The 15433-nt window shown below is 38.4% G+C and overlaps 1 protein-coding gene across 12 annotated transcripts in view; it reads right to left on the bottom strand.

Moving 5' to 3' along the window:
* Positions 1 to 8264: 8264 nt before the first annotated feature.
* The window catches only part of LOC139949606 (uncharacterized), a 36274-nt gene continuing 29105 nt past the window's right edge, over positions 8265 to 15433 (bottom strand). For all 12 annotated transcript variants that reach the window (XM_071948030.1, XM_071948039.1, XM_071948036.1 and 9 more), the window contains 4 exons: positions 14450 to 14515; positions 12384 to 12452; positions 10950 to 11018; positions 8265 to 9826 (listed from right to left, as the gene is read on the bottom strand). In XM_071948030.1, coding sequence (XP_071804131.1) covers positions 9756 to 9826; positions 10950 to 11018; positions 12384 to 12452; positions 14450 to 14515 — 275 coding nt within the window. In that variant the 3' untranslated portion in view covers positions 8265 to 9755. The remainder of the gene's footprint in view (positions 9827 to 10949; positions 11019 to 12383; positions 12453 to 14449; positions 14516 to 15433) is intronic.

Here is a 15433-nt window from a genome sequence, read left to right as displayed (position 1 = left end):
CGGGCGTTTGTTCGTTTTTTTGTTCGTTTTTGTTTTTGTTTTTGTTTTTTTTTTTTTTTATTGCTGTTTTTCCACTGTTAATTTTTAGGCTTATTTCTTAATGAGCTTGTATTTTATTATTAGGTCACACTTTGATTGCTCGAACATTCTGCATTTTTTAGTTCACATTTGGGAAATTCAATCACAGGTACAGGTTTGTCTAGACCGAGGCATTTGGGGAATTGTAAATGTAGCATTTTACCCCCGGGTTATGTCTCTTAACCGTTCTCTGAAACAATTTTAGGTTTCCCCCGTCTGGAAAATGGCTACTTCCCGTGAGTTTTCCAGTTTTAAAGGCATGGACACCTTTGGTTAATTGTCAAAGACCAGTATATACTCACTTTGTGTGTTACCAATATGCACAAAATAACAAATCTTTGGAAATTTGAGCTCAATTTGCTCATCACCTTTGTAATGAGTAATACAAGAAAACACCCTTGTTGCACAAAATCGTTTACAGGCTTCGGCTTCTTGTGTTATGCCTCCACTTAGTAGTTGTATTGTTTCAAGTGTTTTGTTTACTAAAGTGACTATCCATTGAGTAAATAAATGTTGATTTTTGATGAATTGAATTGGATCTGGGAGAGCAGTTGCCAACCCCCCACCCTCAAGTCCCCCGCCCCCTTCCTTTGCCCCACTCGTCGACTATGCCTATGAACGGGATAACGACATTTCTTTACTGGTACATTTTGTTTGGTCAAACCCAGATACGTTCTTTTTAAAAGAAGAAGGAGAAGAAGGCCTGGTGTACACAAAATGTTAAAAGAAAAAAGAAAAAAAAATGTTCTTTCTTTTTTTCTTTTTTTTCTTTTACAACTAAAACATAAAATTTGTTTTGCTGCCTCGTTTCACTTGCTTATAGCAAAGTTAGGCTGGACTTGTGACAAAAATAACCTTCGCCACCTACTTAAAAAACATAGTTCCTGTATTCGATTCTATCTCGTACTTTGACCACATAAACCGTCATCATTGCGTCAAAAACTAATACGTGCAATACAAAAAGTGACATTCGAAAGCCGGAGGAAATCCAGTATTTTTAGATATAAATATCGAGCGATTCCACAACTCTAATCAGTTTTTAAGACCTCGAGATAGACATCTGAAAAGGTTAAGACTCAATTGTATCAATATTTGGTTGCTATTATATATCAAAGTCTTTATAAAATCTACGACGTCTTGACAACTCTCATTTGACGTTGACGCAGACGCTGAGAAAAGGAGAGCTTTCGTCTCTTGCAACCAACAGTGACTTTTTATCGAACGTGTTCCCTTTGTGACTCTCCGTGTTTGTAACTGCCGTAACATGGACATTGATTTTTGTATTTTGTGTGTGAAATAGTATAAGGAACAAAATATATGCTTATTGTGTACAATACATCCGATTTGAAGACCTTATTTCAACAGCGGCATGGAAGGTTACTCCTCGGAGGTGGAATTTGATTAAAGAAGGATGACATGTTTGTTACATTTTTCTTTCTCCGAGGTTGGAGTAAACATTGACGCAACGACAACACTGCGTACACAACTTTGATTGTCCTGGAAATGTGGGCGTTTGGTGGACTCATTAAGTTTATAGGCACATTTTTAAACAATTTCTCAACAACAATCCGTTGGCATGTAGGCCTAAATGGTACAATCAACCAGTCTTGTTTTTCCAACAACATACACTGCAAGTTACGGACCTTGTTCATGCCCCACGACCTCAAACGTAACCTTCCCCCGCTTCTTAGCTCCCCGGGCTGGGGGAGGAGTCTAACACCACCACGCTAACACGCAATGGCCGACAGCTTCGGACAAGTAGCAGCGTGGCAGCAAGGTCGCGTCATTACCTCGCCCCGTCACACTTCTATACTAATTGATTTCTCATTAAAACATGAAAAATACGGGGCATGAAATTCCTTGGCGTAATTGACGCAGCCATTAAGGTGAATGGTGTAAATTTTCTGAGATCCATCAAAAGGCTATTGAAAAACATGGACCCTTAAAGAAATATACATAAATTATCATCTTCCTGTAGATCGTAACGATGCTTGAAGGCCATAATCAAAATTCACATGAAGCTGATTATTTTGAGACGACTCTGATGGCACATATTCTCAGGGGTTGGTTGTTGGGTTGATATAAAGTAGTCTTTACACGCTCAAGATGTTACAGCGTTAATACATGTCATAACAGCGTTAACACATGTGTTAATTATTAGGCGCTATATAAATCGAAAGTTATTATTATTATTATTATAACTATGCTTGTAACACAAGCTACCTTACCCCCCCCCCCCAAAAAAAAAAAAAGAAAGAAAGAAAAGGAAAACAAGAAAAAGGTTTCCCAAAAGTTATCTTGTTTTGTTATATACATGTAGGGCCTATAATTGGTAGTGAAACAAAAGGATATTATTGCTATAGCAGAAGCCACCATGTTCAAACTTTATAGAAACTATAGTAATTGATATTATTTGTAAAAAATGAAACAAAGGAAATCTCATAAGTAAACCTAATCAATTTTAGCTCTCAAGCCGGGCCGGGAGGTAGCCGGCACTCAGGGGTGCTGGCTGCGTGGGTCAGAAACACTATGGTATAACCCTGACTCTTCCAAGATAAGTGTTTTGGGTTATTTTACGAGCACATCCAATCCCACACCAAGAACAAAGACTGTACGTGTTCTCACCATCCGAAGGACCATGGAATTTTGGACTGAGTCTATTCTGCGAATTTGAGAAGGGCATCACCGTGAAACGGGGAATCCCTCAGCTGCGCATGGTGTGGTAACCTATTAATCACTTTGTCGTTACCTAGAATTATTCCTTATGATAGAGTTTGCGGCTAGACATGGCGTCAGCTGGATTTAAATTGCGGTGGAGTCATTAACCAGAGATCACGTCAGAACATAACAAAAAATACCTGGTGACTCTGCTCGGGACGTTTTGGAGTTAGGGCTCTACTTTCGCTGAGTGCAATATATGTATTTGTTTTTTGTTTTTTTTTATATATCAAAATTGCAATGTCTAGCTTTTTTCTTTCATAACTCTTGGATTTATGTGGAAATTATGACACAAAATGTTAACTTTCCCAAAGGACCAGTGCAGTATACTGCCTGCCAGAATACCCAAAGAATGCACAAGGTCACACTTATTGTAAACAATGGTCACATGGTCTATATGGACTCGTTATTTATGTGACGTCACTCCGTTGATGAAAGTGTCGAGTATTATTTTGTCTACGAATGTAAACTTAACTAAAGATTCGTCTCAAGAAATAAATGTATTTCCAAATTGAGCAATTACATGATTTGCAAACACAGCTGAATACATGTTACTAATTTATTTTCCACCCCCAGCTATTTAATTTACCTTTTTTCAGTAAAATCATAGCTGTTAACCGATCATAGCCGATTAATAATGATGCAAAGGACCCGTACTAACAAATAATAAGCTTAAAAAAAAAAATTAAAAATAGAAATGTGACCAAAAGTCGTTTGACAAAGTACAACGTCTAAAGCGGCGGTCCCAACCCGCCGTACGTGCAAGTGCGTGCTGTCAGAGAATAGACTCTAAAGTGTACATTCGGCTCTCCCATTCTGCCCACGAATCTACCCTTTCTCGTCATTTTCCTCAACAGACTCTATAAAGTGTAGATTCGTTACTACAATGTACTAGCCTACGGCTCGCACATTCTATCAACGAATCTACACTTTCTCGGTTTAATATTCCTTTACATACTCTATAAAGTGTAGTTGTTACTACAATGTACTCGCCTGCGGCTCGTACATTCCACACGCGAATTTACACTTTCCTGTTCATTCTCCTTAAAGGCAGTGGACACTATTGGTAATTACTCAAAATAATTGTTTGTATAAAACCTTTCTTGGTGACGAGTAATGGGGAGAGGTTGATGGTATAAAACATTGTGAGAAACGGCACCCTCTGAAGTGCCATAGTTTTCGAGAAAGAAGTAATTTTCCACGAATTTGATTTCGAGACCTCAGATTTGGAACTTGAGGTCTCGAAATCAACCATCTAAACGCACACAACTTCGTGTGACAAGGGTGTTTTTTCTTTCATTATTATCTCGCAAGTTCGATGACCGATTGAGCTAAAGTTTTCACAGTTTTTTTTATTTTATGCATATGTTGAGATACACCAACTGTGAAGACTAGTCTTCGACATGACAATTACTAGTGTCCACTGTCTTTAACGTAGTTATACACAGCCTGCCTTCCGACCACGCCCAGTGGGTCCAGCGTCAAACTTGTTTCCGGGGGCTGCTCGGAGGAGTTTTAAGGTGTCGACCTTCTCCTGACGGAGTGTTGAGGATCCCAGTGGGTCGTTAGTAATCCCGTGACCGACACAGGATGAATAATCGTCAACCTCGTCATCAATTATTAGCGAGTATAGTCTCCGCCTTTGGCGCCAAACTACGGTTTCGGATTGTCTGCTCAGGGGACGTGGTTTAATTGAAAACAACATGGCTACCGGAAGCATCTGAGTCCTGCTACATACATGACCCAATTTCATGGCTCTGCTTACCGTAAGCACCGAATCGGCGCTTACGGAAGCAGGAAATTCTGTGCTTACGGCAAGCGTATTTCACGGGTTAGTGGCGAATTTTAGCTTCTGCGCGTGCGTACTCCCCCGTTACAGTGGCTCAGGCTAGTATGATGCGCGTGCTTTGCGTACGCCCTCAGGGCTTCAAACGAGAGGACGGAGCCTGAAGCCGAATACAAAGCCGAATCCGTTGTTTCTAAAAGAGCAACACTATTCAATATTTATTAAAAATAAACTTGAACGAAATCACTAAAACAAATTTGCCTCATCGTACTTGTTCGTTTCGAGTTAAGTTATTATTTTGGTCGTATGCTTGAAGTTTTCTGCGCTGCAGTTCTGCTGAAATTTGGAAAAACTAACAAACTTTATATTTTATTATACAGTTTTGTTTTACTACTATTTTTTTCCTCGCCGCTGGCAGCGCACTCGTACGTTCTGACCCAACATGCCACTCCGCTAGCACTTTTGTGTGTTTACCAGTGTTGTCCAGTGCCTTTAATGTGTTTTCTACAAAACACACTAAAAACCTACTTGGGCAGCCCTCACCTTGATCCCAGGTCCTCGTTTTGGGCCGCACACATCTTTTTTTCCAGGTCAGGCTGCCACAGGCAGTAAAGCTTGGATTCTTGTTTTGTTTGTTTGCACATAACTGGTCACCTGATAACTACAGGTACCTGCTACCCAGAGCCAGTGATTCGATTGGATACAATGATTGTCATTTTATAAACGCAGTGACCAAAAGCTGCCGTAGCTGTATTTGTTTTGATTGGTCTGAGGTCACCTCGGACGACCAATCAAAACACAGATATGGAAAGCTTACTTTTAGTCGTCTGCAAAATGTTGGTGTATAATCTGACTGCGTATCTCTGGGTGCGTTCGTTTAGCTTCCCTGGGTCAACCCCGAGGTGTGGCGTTTTTTTTTTCCAGGACGAACAAGTGCAGATAATTACCCACGTGCGTCCTGGAAAAAAAAAACCCACCACTCACCGGGGTCGACCCATGGAAGCTAAACGAACGCACCCTCTATATGAAATGTAGGTCAAAGGTGTAGATACACGCCGGCTGGAGGCCGGTCTCTGGCATTATTCACAAGCCTCGAAGTGTGACGTCAGATGTTCAGGCTAACACTGACCCAGAAATGGGTCAGATCCATGAACCGGGTCAATTCTGACACAGGACAATTTCCTTTATCACCTCTCACTGAAACAAAAGTTCGCAACTCTGACAGAATCTTTGAGCTGGCAATACATTGTCAAATCCACACAACCCCAATTAGACATCAAGTATTTAACGTGTCTACTATCCCTATCACACAAACATTGCATAAGTTACTTTAAATTCTGTCACACATTTAATTTAACAAACACTCCTTTTCCGAATCAAATCTCTTTGGCAAAATACCCTCAGGGCAAAACAAATATTAAAAAAAACGATTGACCTTGACACCTTGCCCTCTTCCATGACGTCTTTGCGAACGTTTTTAAATCCTGCCCTCATTAATTATTTAAACAATTACTGTAATTGATGTAATTTCACAGTTAGTGAAGTGCCGACAAATAATATAATATGATTTGTTTGTTTCGTGAGAAATTGCTTTGGACCAATTGAATCGTATAACCATTAAGTGGCAAAAGGGATTCGAACACAATTAGCTAAAAGCTTAAAGGAATGGCACACAATGGCAATTTGGAATAGTTTTATTCTTATTCTTGTTTTCTTATTCTTATTAGGAAAACTGAATGTGTATTGTTACATGATTACTGTCTTATACTTACAGTAAGTGGAAATCAACGCAATGAATGTGGACAAACCTCAAATCGATACCCGCTGCCAAAAACATAGGATTTGAACTGCCTCTAGCTACCGGGCAACCTCGGTAGTCTAGTTGGTAAGACACTGCTCTAGCCAAAACATAGGATTCAAACTGCCTCTAGCTACCGGGCAACCTCGGTAGTCAGACACTGCCCTAGATTTGCAAGGGTCCTGGGTTTGAATCCCACCCGAGTAACATGCCTGTGATATTTGTTTTCACAGGACTCGGGAAAGTACTGAGTATACAGTGCTAACACACATCGGTGTATGGGTAAAAACCCAAATTTATAAACCTCAAATCCTCAATGTTCTCTAACTGAATTAATCTTTTCAAGCAAGTTCAAGGTGGGTCTGTCATACATCATATTGCCATGATTAAAGGCACTGGATACTTTTAGTAACTACTGAAAATAAATGTAAGCATACAAAACTTACTTGTTAGCGATCAATGGGGAGATGTTGATAAACATTGTGAGAAACGGTTCCATCTGAAGTCACGTCGAAAAGAGTTATTTTCTCACTCAAATTATTTAAATTTTGATTTGGATACCTCAGATTATTATTTTGAGGTCTCTAATTCGAATTCAAACATCTGAAAGCACACGACTTCGTGTGACAAGGTTTGAGCGTTGGCGTTCTCGGTTTCTTTTTCGTTATCGGGGCCTTACAGACAGCTGTCTGTGTGTATGTCTGGTCCAACACTTCTACGCAACATACACTTGAACTATGGTGTCTGTGTGGGGATAGGGGTTGAGTTTTGACATCAATTATTACAAACTTGAAATGTGTCACATAACAAATACATGATGATGTAGTTGAGACTTCATGCACACACTTATGAAAGCTTTGCGTGGCAGCCATGAAGGTTAACAATGAAAATATTGCCTGTGTAGAAACAGTTTTTGTTCGCCATGGACGCGGTAAAAAATTCACGTTCGAAAGGCGACGCGCGAAAATGAACACGGGAGATAGGCCTTTGACGCGCTAATTGTCACGTGCTGACGGCAAAAGGTCACGTGCTTACTTCGTATCGGTAAAATTATCAAGAACCAGGCCTCGGCGCAGGTTTAAACCACTTGTTGAAAACCTCATCACCACACATTGATTCCCTTATTAATTAGGATGTATCCTTAAAGGGTGTATGTACTTTTTGTAGGGAAAAAAACCCACAGTTTCCACAGATTTACACTAAACCTACACAGTTTAAAGATAATGATAGTAGAAAGCTTCCCTGAAAATATTACTTGCTGAGGTGCTGTAGTTTTTGAGAAATGAGTAAAACAATGTCATGAAAATAATTTTGTCTCATGAGACGAAAATTATTTTAATAACTTACAAACGTATTTTTATGACATTGATTTACTCATTTCTCAAAAACTACAGCACCTCAAGTAATATTTGAAGGGAAGCTTTTCACTATCATTATCTTCAAACCCTTTTAGTTTAATGTAAATCTATGGACATTTTGGAAAAAAGTACCCAAATCCTTTAATTTTTTATTAACTCCTAAGGAGTCATAAGACTATAGTCCTAAGTTAGGACCATATTTGCGAAATCGACCCCGGTCACATGGGGCCGGGTATCCAGGTCATTTCTGACTCGGGAGTTTGTAGATTTTGCGAGGTTGACAGAAGGGGAGAAAATTGGAAACAAAAGTTTGCACATTATTGTTTCCCATATAATTTTTTATTTAAGTCTTTAAAATATTTGAATAAGATTACATTGACTTTTTTTTCTACTTTGTCTTAACAATGACAGTTGTCTTTAGTTTATGTCTGGTCATTTGAACTATTTGTAAGCTCTAATTATTGCGCGAATTTCAACGCTTTCAGCATATTCGACACAATCAAGGTCTAAATACTGTGGTTATAAATAATTTTTAATATGTTTTATTTTGTACAGTTTAATAAGAATTTTCAAAACTACAACTACGTTACGTGTAAGGCACTATTGTGCACATCAGTTCAAAACAAACGTGGATTGAGAGTTAATTAAATGATTACCAAAAACAACACCAGATAATATCAATCTTCTGCAAAAATACCGTCGCTCAAACAATATATATTATGACGTTCAAAAAGAAAAAAAGGGAGCCAGTCTAAATTCATCTTCTAGCCTCGGTTTGATCAAACTGATTTTGAATGGAGGACAAAACAAGATCAATTCATTCAATTCAATTCAAGATGGGGACACTATGTGCAGATAATTATAAGGCATCGCCGATAAATGTGATACTTTTACAAACTATAGGTGGCAGCAGACTTACCAGGTAAAATCACTGTTTTTGGAAATGTGGGCGTGCTTAGCTAGAACGACGTGAACATAGACCTTTTCGCAAATACTGGGGCGCGCGCGTAAAGCTTGGAATTAGGTGCATTGTGGTCTTGCTGGTAGCAAAATTTGATTCATATCTATCCCTCAATGCACCTCATTCAACAGTCTGCGCTTGCGCATTGGTATTTGCGATAATGTCTATTGGACATTTTGCCTGGTAAGCCTGCTGCCACCTAGCGTTCAAAAGTATCCACTGGTAGACACGGCTACGGCTACGACTACGGTATAGCGACTATGGCTACTGCTTGATCGCCACGTCATCGTTTATGATAGTACAGTATACAATGATGAAGTACGGTGTATGTCGTGTTAAAGGCAGTAGACACTATTTTGTAATTCCTCAAATAATTATTAGCATAAAACATTACTTGGCAACTAGTAATGTAATGGGGAAAGGATAGTATAACATATTGGGAGAAACGGCTCCATCTGAAGTAACGTAGTTTTCGAGAAAGAACTAGCTTCCACGAATGTGATTTCGAGACCTCAGAACCTAATTCTGGGGTCTCCAAGCACACAACTTCGTCTGTCAAGTTTTTTTCTTTCTTGTTGCTTCCATTATTATCTCGCAACTTCGACGACCAATTGAGCTAAAATTTTCACAGGTTTGTTATTTTAAGCATTTGTTGAAATACACCAAGTGAGAAAACTGGTCTTTGACAATTAACAATAGTGTCCATGTGTCTAAAGTACGATACGTCATCATGATAAAGTACGTTGTATCACGCTGAACTAACGGTATGTCATGAACATACCTTTAGCGAAATCCTTAGCAGTAGCTGTAGCCGCAGATTTAGAATACTTGAACAAAGATTCTTAGAAAACGCACATATTTCAGTTTTGAAGATGACATGATGCAACTTCGAAAGGTAAATGTATCTGGAACAGCTGGCATCAGTGTATCCGTTAAATGTATCTGGGTTCGTATAATAATATGTGTGACAAAGTCCTCTCTACAATCGGGTTACTAAAGGGGCGCACACGCACCAAAACCACCAAAGGGTTTATGTCGTCTAGTACCTGTACGTCCTTACACTACTCTACCTAGCTTGACGTCGAGCGGGTCGGAGAGAATTAGCACCGGGAAACGTATCCCATCACCTGAAATTATTCAAACAAAACATAACATTATTATAATCTTATTGATATATAGTGGATGAACTTTGGAACACAAAGTGGCAATATTTACCGGGTAAAATCTATTTATCACGTTAAATGTGCGCATGCTCAGAAGTACGTGGGCAATGTAACTGTACCTGGTAAGTCTGCTGCCAGCTAGCGTTCAAAAGTCTCCAATTTAATTTAAGCAGCCGTGTGGTTGTTATGTTAAACCTCAACACAATAAATGAACTCGCTTCTGATTAGGGGTATGGACAATGTTTTACGTTTTTGTATGTATTTGTGTTTTAGTCCCTACTAAACATTAACAGTGTGAAAAAAACAAACACAACTGGTAGCACTTAAAGACCCTGGATCCTTTTGGTAATTGTCAAAGACCAGTTTTCTCACTTTGTGTATCTCAACAAATGCATAACATAACAGACCTGTTAAAATTTGAACTCAATTGGTCATCGAAGTTGTTGGGAAAAAAAGGGGGGAAAAAACTATCCTTGCCACTCTTGTCACGCTTTAAGAGTGCTTGAATTCGAGACCTCAGCTGAGGTCTCGAATTAAATTCAAATATTTTTTTTTTTCATTTTTTTTTTCAAAAACTATATTACTTCAGAGGGAGCTGTTCTCACAATGTTATATACAATCAACAGCTATATCCATTGCTTGTTAGAGATAATTAGTTTTTAATTCCAACAATTGTATAAAGTAATTACCAAAAGTATCCAGTGCATTGAGTATTGAATCCAACAGCTTTGTATAAAGTTCAACCCCCCTACATCACTTCTCTTTTAGTAACGTATACTTTTTACGCACCAACTCACAAAATGCCCGGTCGGTCTGTAATGGTTTTTGCCATTCTCACAGCGGCAACTTATTTGGCTCTCCTGAATAATAACAAACGTCCTCCATGTTCGAGACGGTAAATTCGATTTCACGGTGTATCAAGAAAGGAAACAGATAGCCGGCCACAGGTCGGAAAATCTGGGCTATTGAAATCTAATTTTATTTAATTAGTCCAATAAAAGCAGATAGGAAACCTGGATAGTTTGAAGTCTAGGTTTGTTCATAAAGACCTTGTTAGACTCGGAGCTCAGGTTCCGTCTAATCTTACCTCCATCTCTTTTGTCGTCTCTCTTGTCGTTGGTGAAGAAACTAGGGCTCAGGGATCCGGTGTCGAATTCTGAGGGAGAAATGAAGTAACGGTTTCATAATAAATGGTTTATATAATGCATTTTGTGGAATGAATGACATCAGGGAAGGAAATGGAGGGAATGGAAGGTACCGTTCCATTGAGGGTTTAGGAAGTTGGTCTGCAGGCTTATGATAGCAAAGTCGGGCAGAGTACAATTATCGCTTAATGTTTCAGCAAAAGGTTGACCTCTGAAGTAAGGTAGTTTTTTAGAAAGGGGTAAATTGTTACTTAAATATTATAAAGGTTTCAGGTCTGGAGTCTTTTAATGTAAGGCATCTGAAAGCAAAAATTTGTTTAAAGGATTTGTTTAAAGGATTAACCTTACAGGGTTTGAAGATAATGACAGTGGACAGCTTCCCTTCAAATAAATACTTACTGAGGTGCTGTAGTTTTTGAGAAATGAGTAAAACATTGTCATGAAAATACGTTTGAAAATGCTTAAAATAATTTTGGTCTCATGAGACGAAAATTACTTTCATGACATTGTTTTACTCGTTTCCCCAAAACCACAGCACCTCAGCACGTAACATTTTCAGGGAAGCTTTCTACTATCATTATCTTCAAACTGTGTAAGTTTAGTGTAAGCTGTGGACATTGTGTTTTTTTGTCCTACAAAAAGTAAATACAGAAAGTAAAATGTTTTCTCTTTAATTTTTCTCTTGCAACTCTGATGACCATTTGAGTCAAACCTTTCACAGATGTGTAATTTAACAGCTGATGCTCTAGTCACCCACTCCAGTCTTTGTATTTTTAATTAATCCAACCCTAACTTCTATCTTTAGACCATGTGAACTGTGTTTACAATAAGTGTGACCTTGTACATTCTTTGAGTATTCTGGCAGGCACAATACTGCACAGGTCATATGGGAAAGTTTACATTTTGTGTCATAATTTCCACATAAACCCAAGAATTATGAAAGTAAAAGCTGGACAAGTTTTGAGATGTGCCCCCTTTCATCATATCAAAAATTGATAAGAATTAGACAGTGCAATCTCCATGGAATGTCATATTTTATGATGTCTTCCATTAGGCTGTGTACAAATCGTGCCTGCAGGAAGTCCAGGCTCTGTGGCTATTTTGTATACATGTCACAGGTCACATCGCCAACAGCATGTACTTTGCTTGCCCCATCACTGCATCATTATGACGTAGTTGTTGATAGAGAGCTCATGAAGGTTTTTAATGTAATTAGTTGTTTCTTTACTAACCATTATATTCCTTGCTTCTAACCATCTGTGGTGATCGTAATAGATAATATTATGAGCTTATAACCAGTCAGCTTTTACATGTTTACAAAATACCTTTTATTTTTTCTCAGATATCTAAATCAATATTTGTAAAATTATTCCTACCTTTGTTCTTCCTGCTAAGTAGGTCAAATGCAGGGATTCCAGTCAGTGTTGCTCGCTTTTCCTCCTCATCTAGAACAACAAATAAAACCAATAAAAAAATATTAATAATAAACCAATTAATAAATAAAAAAAAAAAAAAAAATCTGGTTTGACCAGACAACTTAAACAACTAGTGGATAAAGAACTATATCATGTAGTTCTGAAAAACGTCGAGAAATATCGGTAGATGGTAACATAACAGCAATGTCTTGGAGTCATGTCGCAACGGTGGGATTTTACGGTCAGTAGTTTGCCAAGACTAACAGCTGAGGTTGTCTTTAAATATATTATGGGGACGTATAATGTAATCAATTAAAGACAGTGGACACTATTGGTAATTGTAAATGACCAGACTTCTCACTTGGTGTATCTCAACATATACAAAAAATAACAAACCTGTGAAAATTTGAGCTCGATTAGTCGTCGGTTTTGCGAGATAACTATGAAAGAAAACAACACCCTTGCCATATGAAGTTGTGTGCTTTCAGATGCTTGATTTCGAGACCTCAAATTCTAAACTTGGGGTCTCGAAATCAAATTCGTGGAAAATTACTTCTTTCTCGAAAACTACGTCACTTCAGAGGGAGCCGTTTCTCACAATGTTTTATACCATCAACCTCTCCCCATTACTCGTTACCAAGTGGGTTTTTATGCTGATAATTATTTTCAGTAATTACCAATAGTGTCCACTGCCTTTAATCTGGCAGTTAACATTGAATATTGTTTTCAGTAAATGAGGAAGAATGTTACTATACTGCGAGGAGGTATACGGGCTTCTCCCATTATTGTTGAAGGGATATATTGAGCTAAGTTTATTTAACAACGTTTCAAAGCAAACATCAACTTCGAAAATAAACAACCATCAGATAATTATCACATGATTTTTCTGGACGACTTCGACAAAGTTCGGTTAGAATTGACATGGGTTCGGGTCATGTGAGTCCTTTGGGGTGTGCATAAAAAAAAAAAATATTGTACCCACTATGTTTAATTATAGTTTATCAAATGGTTTGTATCATTGAAACACACACACAAATAATCTAAACACGTATCCACGTCATAAAACAAATGGGTGTGGGGCCTACACAAAAGTGGGTGCTTGCTTTAAAATGAGTTCAAAATTAAACACTGTTTTAAGAGTGCAGGAATTTGTCAAAAATACCCAGAATTCAGGGAATCCCAGGTTACTCAAAACATGCGTTAGCCCCCCCCCCCCCCCCCCCAAAAAAAAAAAAAAATAAAATAAAAAATAAAAATAAATAAAATATTACTATGGAAACGTACAACCCACCGTTTGACGTGTTCCTAGAAGCTTCTGCATCATAAAAAAAACTCCAATTGCCAGCGTGAATGTACTTTCAGTTAACCTAAATACAATTATTTTGCAGTTTCTGTGGAGCCATAATTGTTCACTTGACACTAATGACAAATGCCTTGGTCATTTAGTTGATTTATACTTTTGACAATCGTGTCTGTTTTCATTAACTGCTTTTCATCATCGGTGGGGCGGTGTTTAAATGAATGAGATCCATAATGAAGCAAATGTATACATACGATTGCAAAGGAGGGAGCGATTATAGATATGACTGCACTGTGGAATTGTGCGCATTAAAACGGCATGGTTATCCCCCTTGTTGTTTGGGTTTATCGTGGAATTGACGAAACTTGTTACGTGTACGATTAGAGGCATCGGACACCTTCGGTGATTGTCACAGACCATTATTCTCACTTGGTGTTTCCCAATTACATACTTACAATTGATAAAACAGTGACAATTTGGACTCGGTTGTCATCGAAGTTGTCAAAGAATAATGCTAGAAAAAAAACCTTGTTGCACAAAATGTGTGTGCTTTCAGATGCCTTAAAAAGGCTTCACGCCTGAAATCTTTAAACCTTTTACTAATACAAATACAAGAGCTCCCCATTGCTCGTTGGCAAGTAAATTATTATGCTAACAAGTATTTTGAGTAATTAGCAAAAGTGTCCAGACTCCATTGCCTTTTTAGATGAGGTTGCCCTTTACTTACCATAGTCACGCTTGCCCATCATGTCGAATGCTGAGATGCCGGTTAGACAGGCCCTGTTTGCATCATCTGTTTACAGTTAAAGTAGTAATTAAATAAATAAAGTTCAAACTGCCAAAAAAGGAAATACCATGCGGAGTGTCCTGGCCGAGTGGATAAGAGCACCGAAATCAAGCTCTGGTGCAGAGTTCTGTAATAATTAATTAATAAATGTGAAAGAACAATTAACTGTCACCAACTGCTTACCAACCCAATAGACCTATGGTATGAATGAATAAAAAAAAAAAAAAAAAAAAAAAAAAAAAATAGGCTTCTGCTAGGGTCGACACGTCAGGCCATTAGTAATTGTTTTGCAGCTGATTAATAATATAATATCCACATAACGCCTACTACACTTTTTTTTTTGTAAAATCATTACGTGTGGAAGTGTCGTGGCCGAGCGGCGGTTAAGATCACCGAACTCAAACGCTGGTGTTTCTGATCAGCAGAGTGTGGGTTCGATTCCCCAGCCGTGACACTTGTGTCCTTAAGCAAGACACTTAACCATTGCTTCGTCCTTCGGATGGGACGTAAAGCCGTTGGTCCCAGGTGTTGTGTAACGCATGTAAAATAACCCAGTGCACTTATCGAAAAAGAGAAGGGGTTCGCCCCGGTGTTTCCTGGTTGTGGCTGCTTCATGCGCCGTAGCACCTTGTAAACCCTCATAAGTGCTACATAATTTGGTCTCAGAATCCATCACTGCAATAAACCTATCTTTCTGAAAGTTTGTATATACTCAGCGCCTTGAGTACTTTGTTTGGTAGATACGTGCGCTATATAAGACTTCGATTATATATAATGAATAGGGTATTTTGCATTCAATGTTTTCATTAAGTGCCTTTTCATCTTTGGTGGGGTAGTGTTTAAAATAATGAGATCCTTATGAAGCAAAGGTATACATACGTTTGTGAAGAAGAAAACGATGTGGTGGCACTGTGGTGACTTACT

Source organism: Asterias amurensis, chromosome 17, assembly GCF_032118995.1.
Source record: "Asterias amurensis chromosome 17, ASM3211899v1".
NCBI lineage: Eukaryota > Metazoa > Echinodermata > Asteroidea > Forcipulatida > Asteriidae > Asterias > Asterias amurensis.
This window is presented reverse-complemented; position numbering and strand designations above follow the sequence as displayed.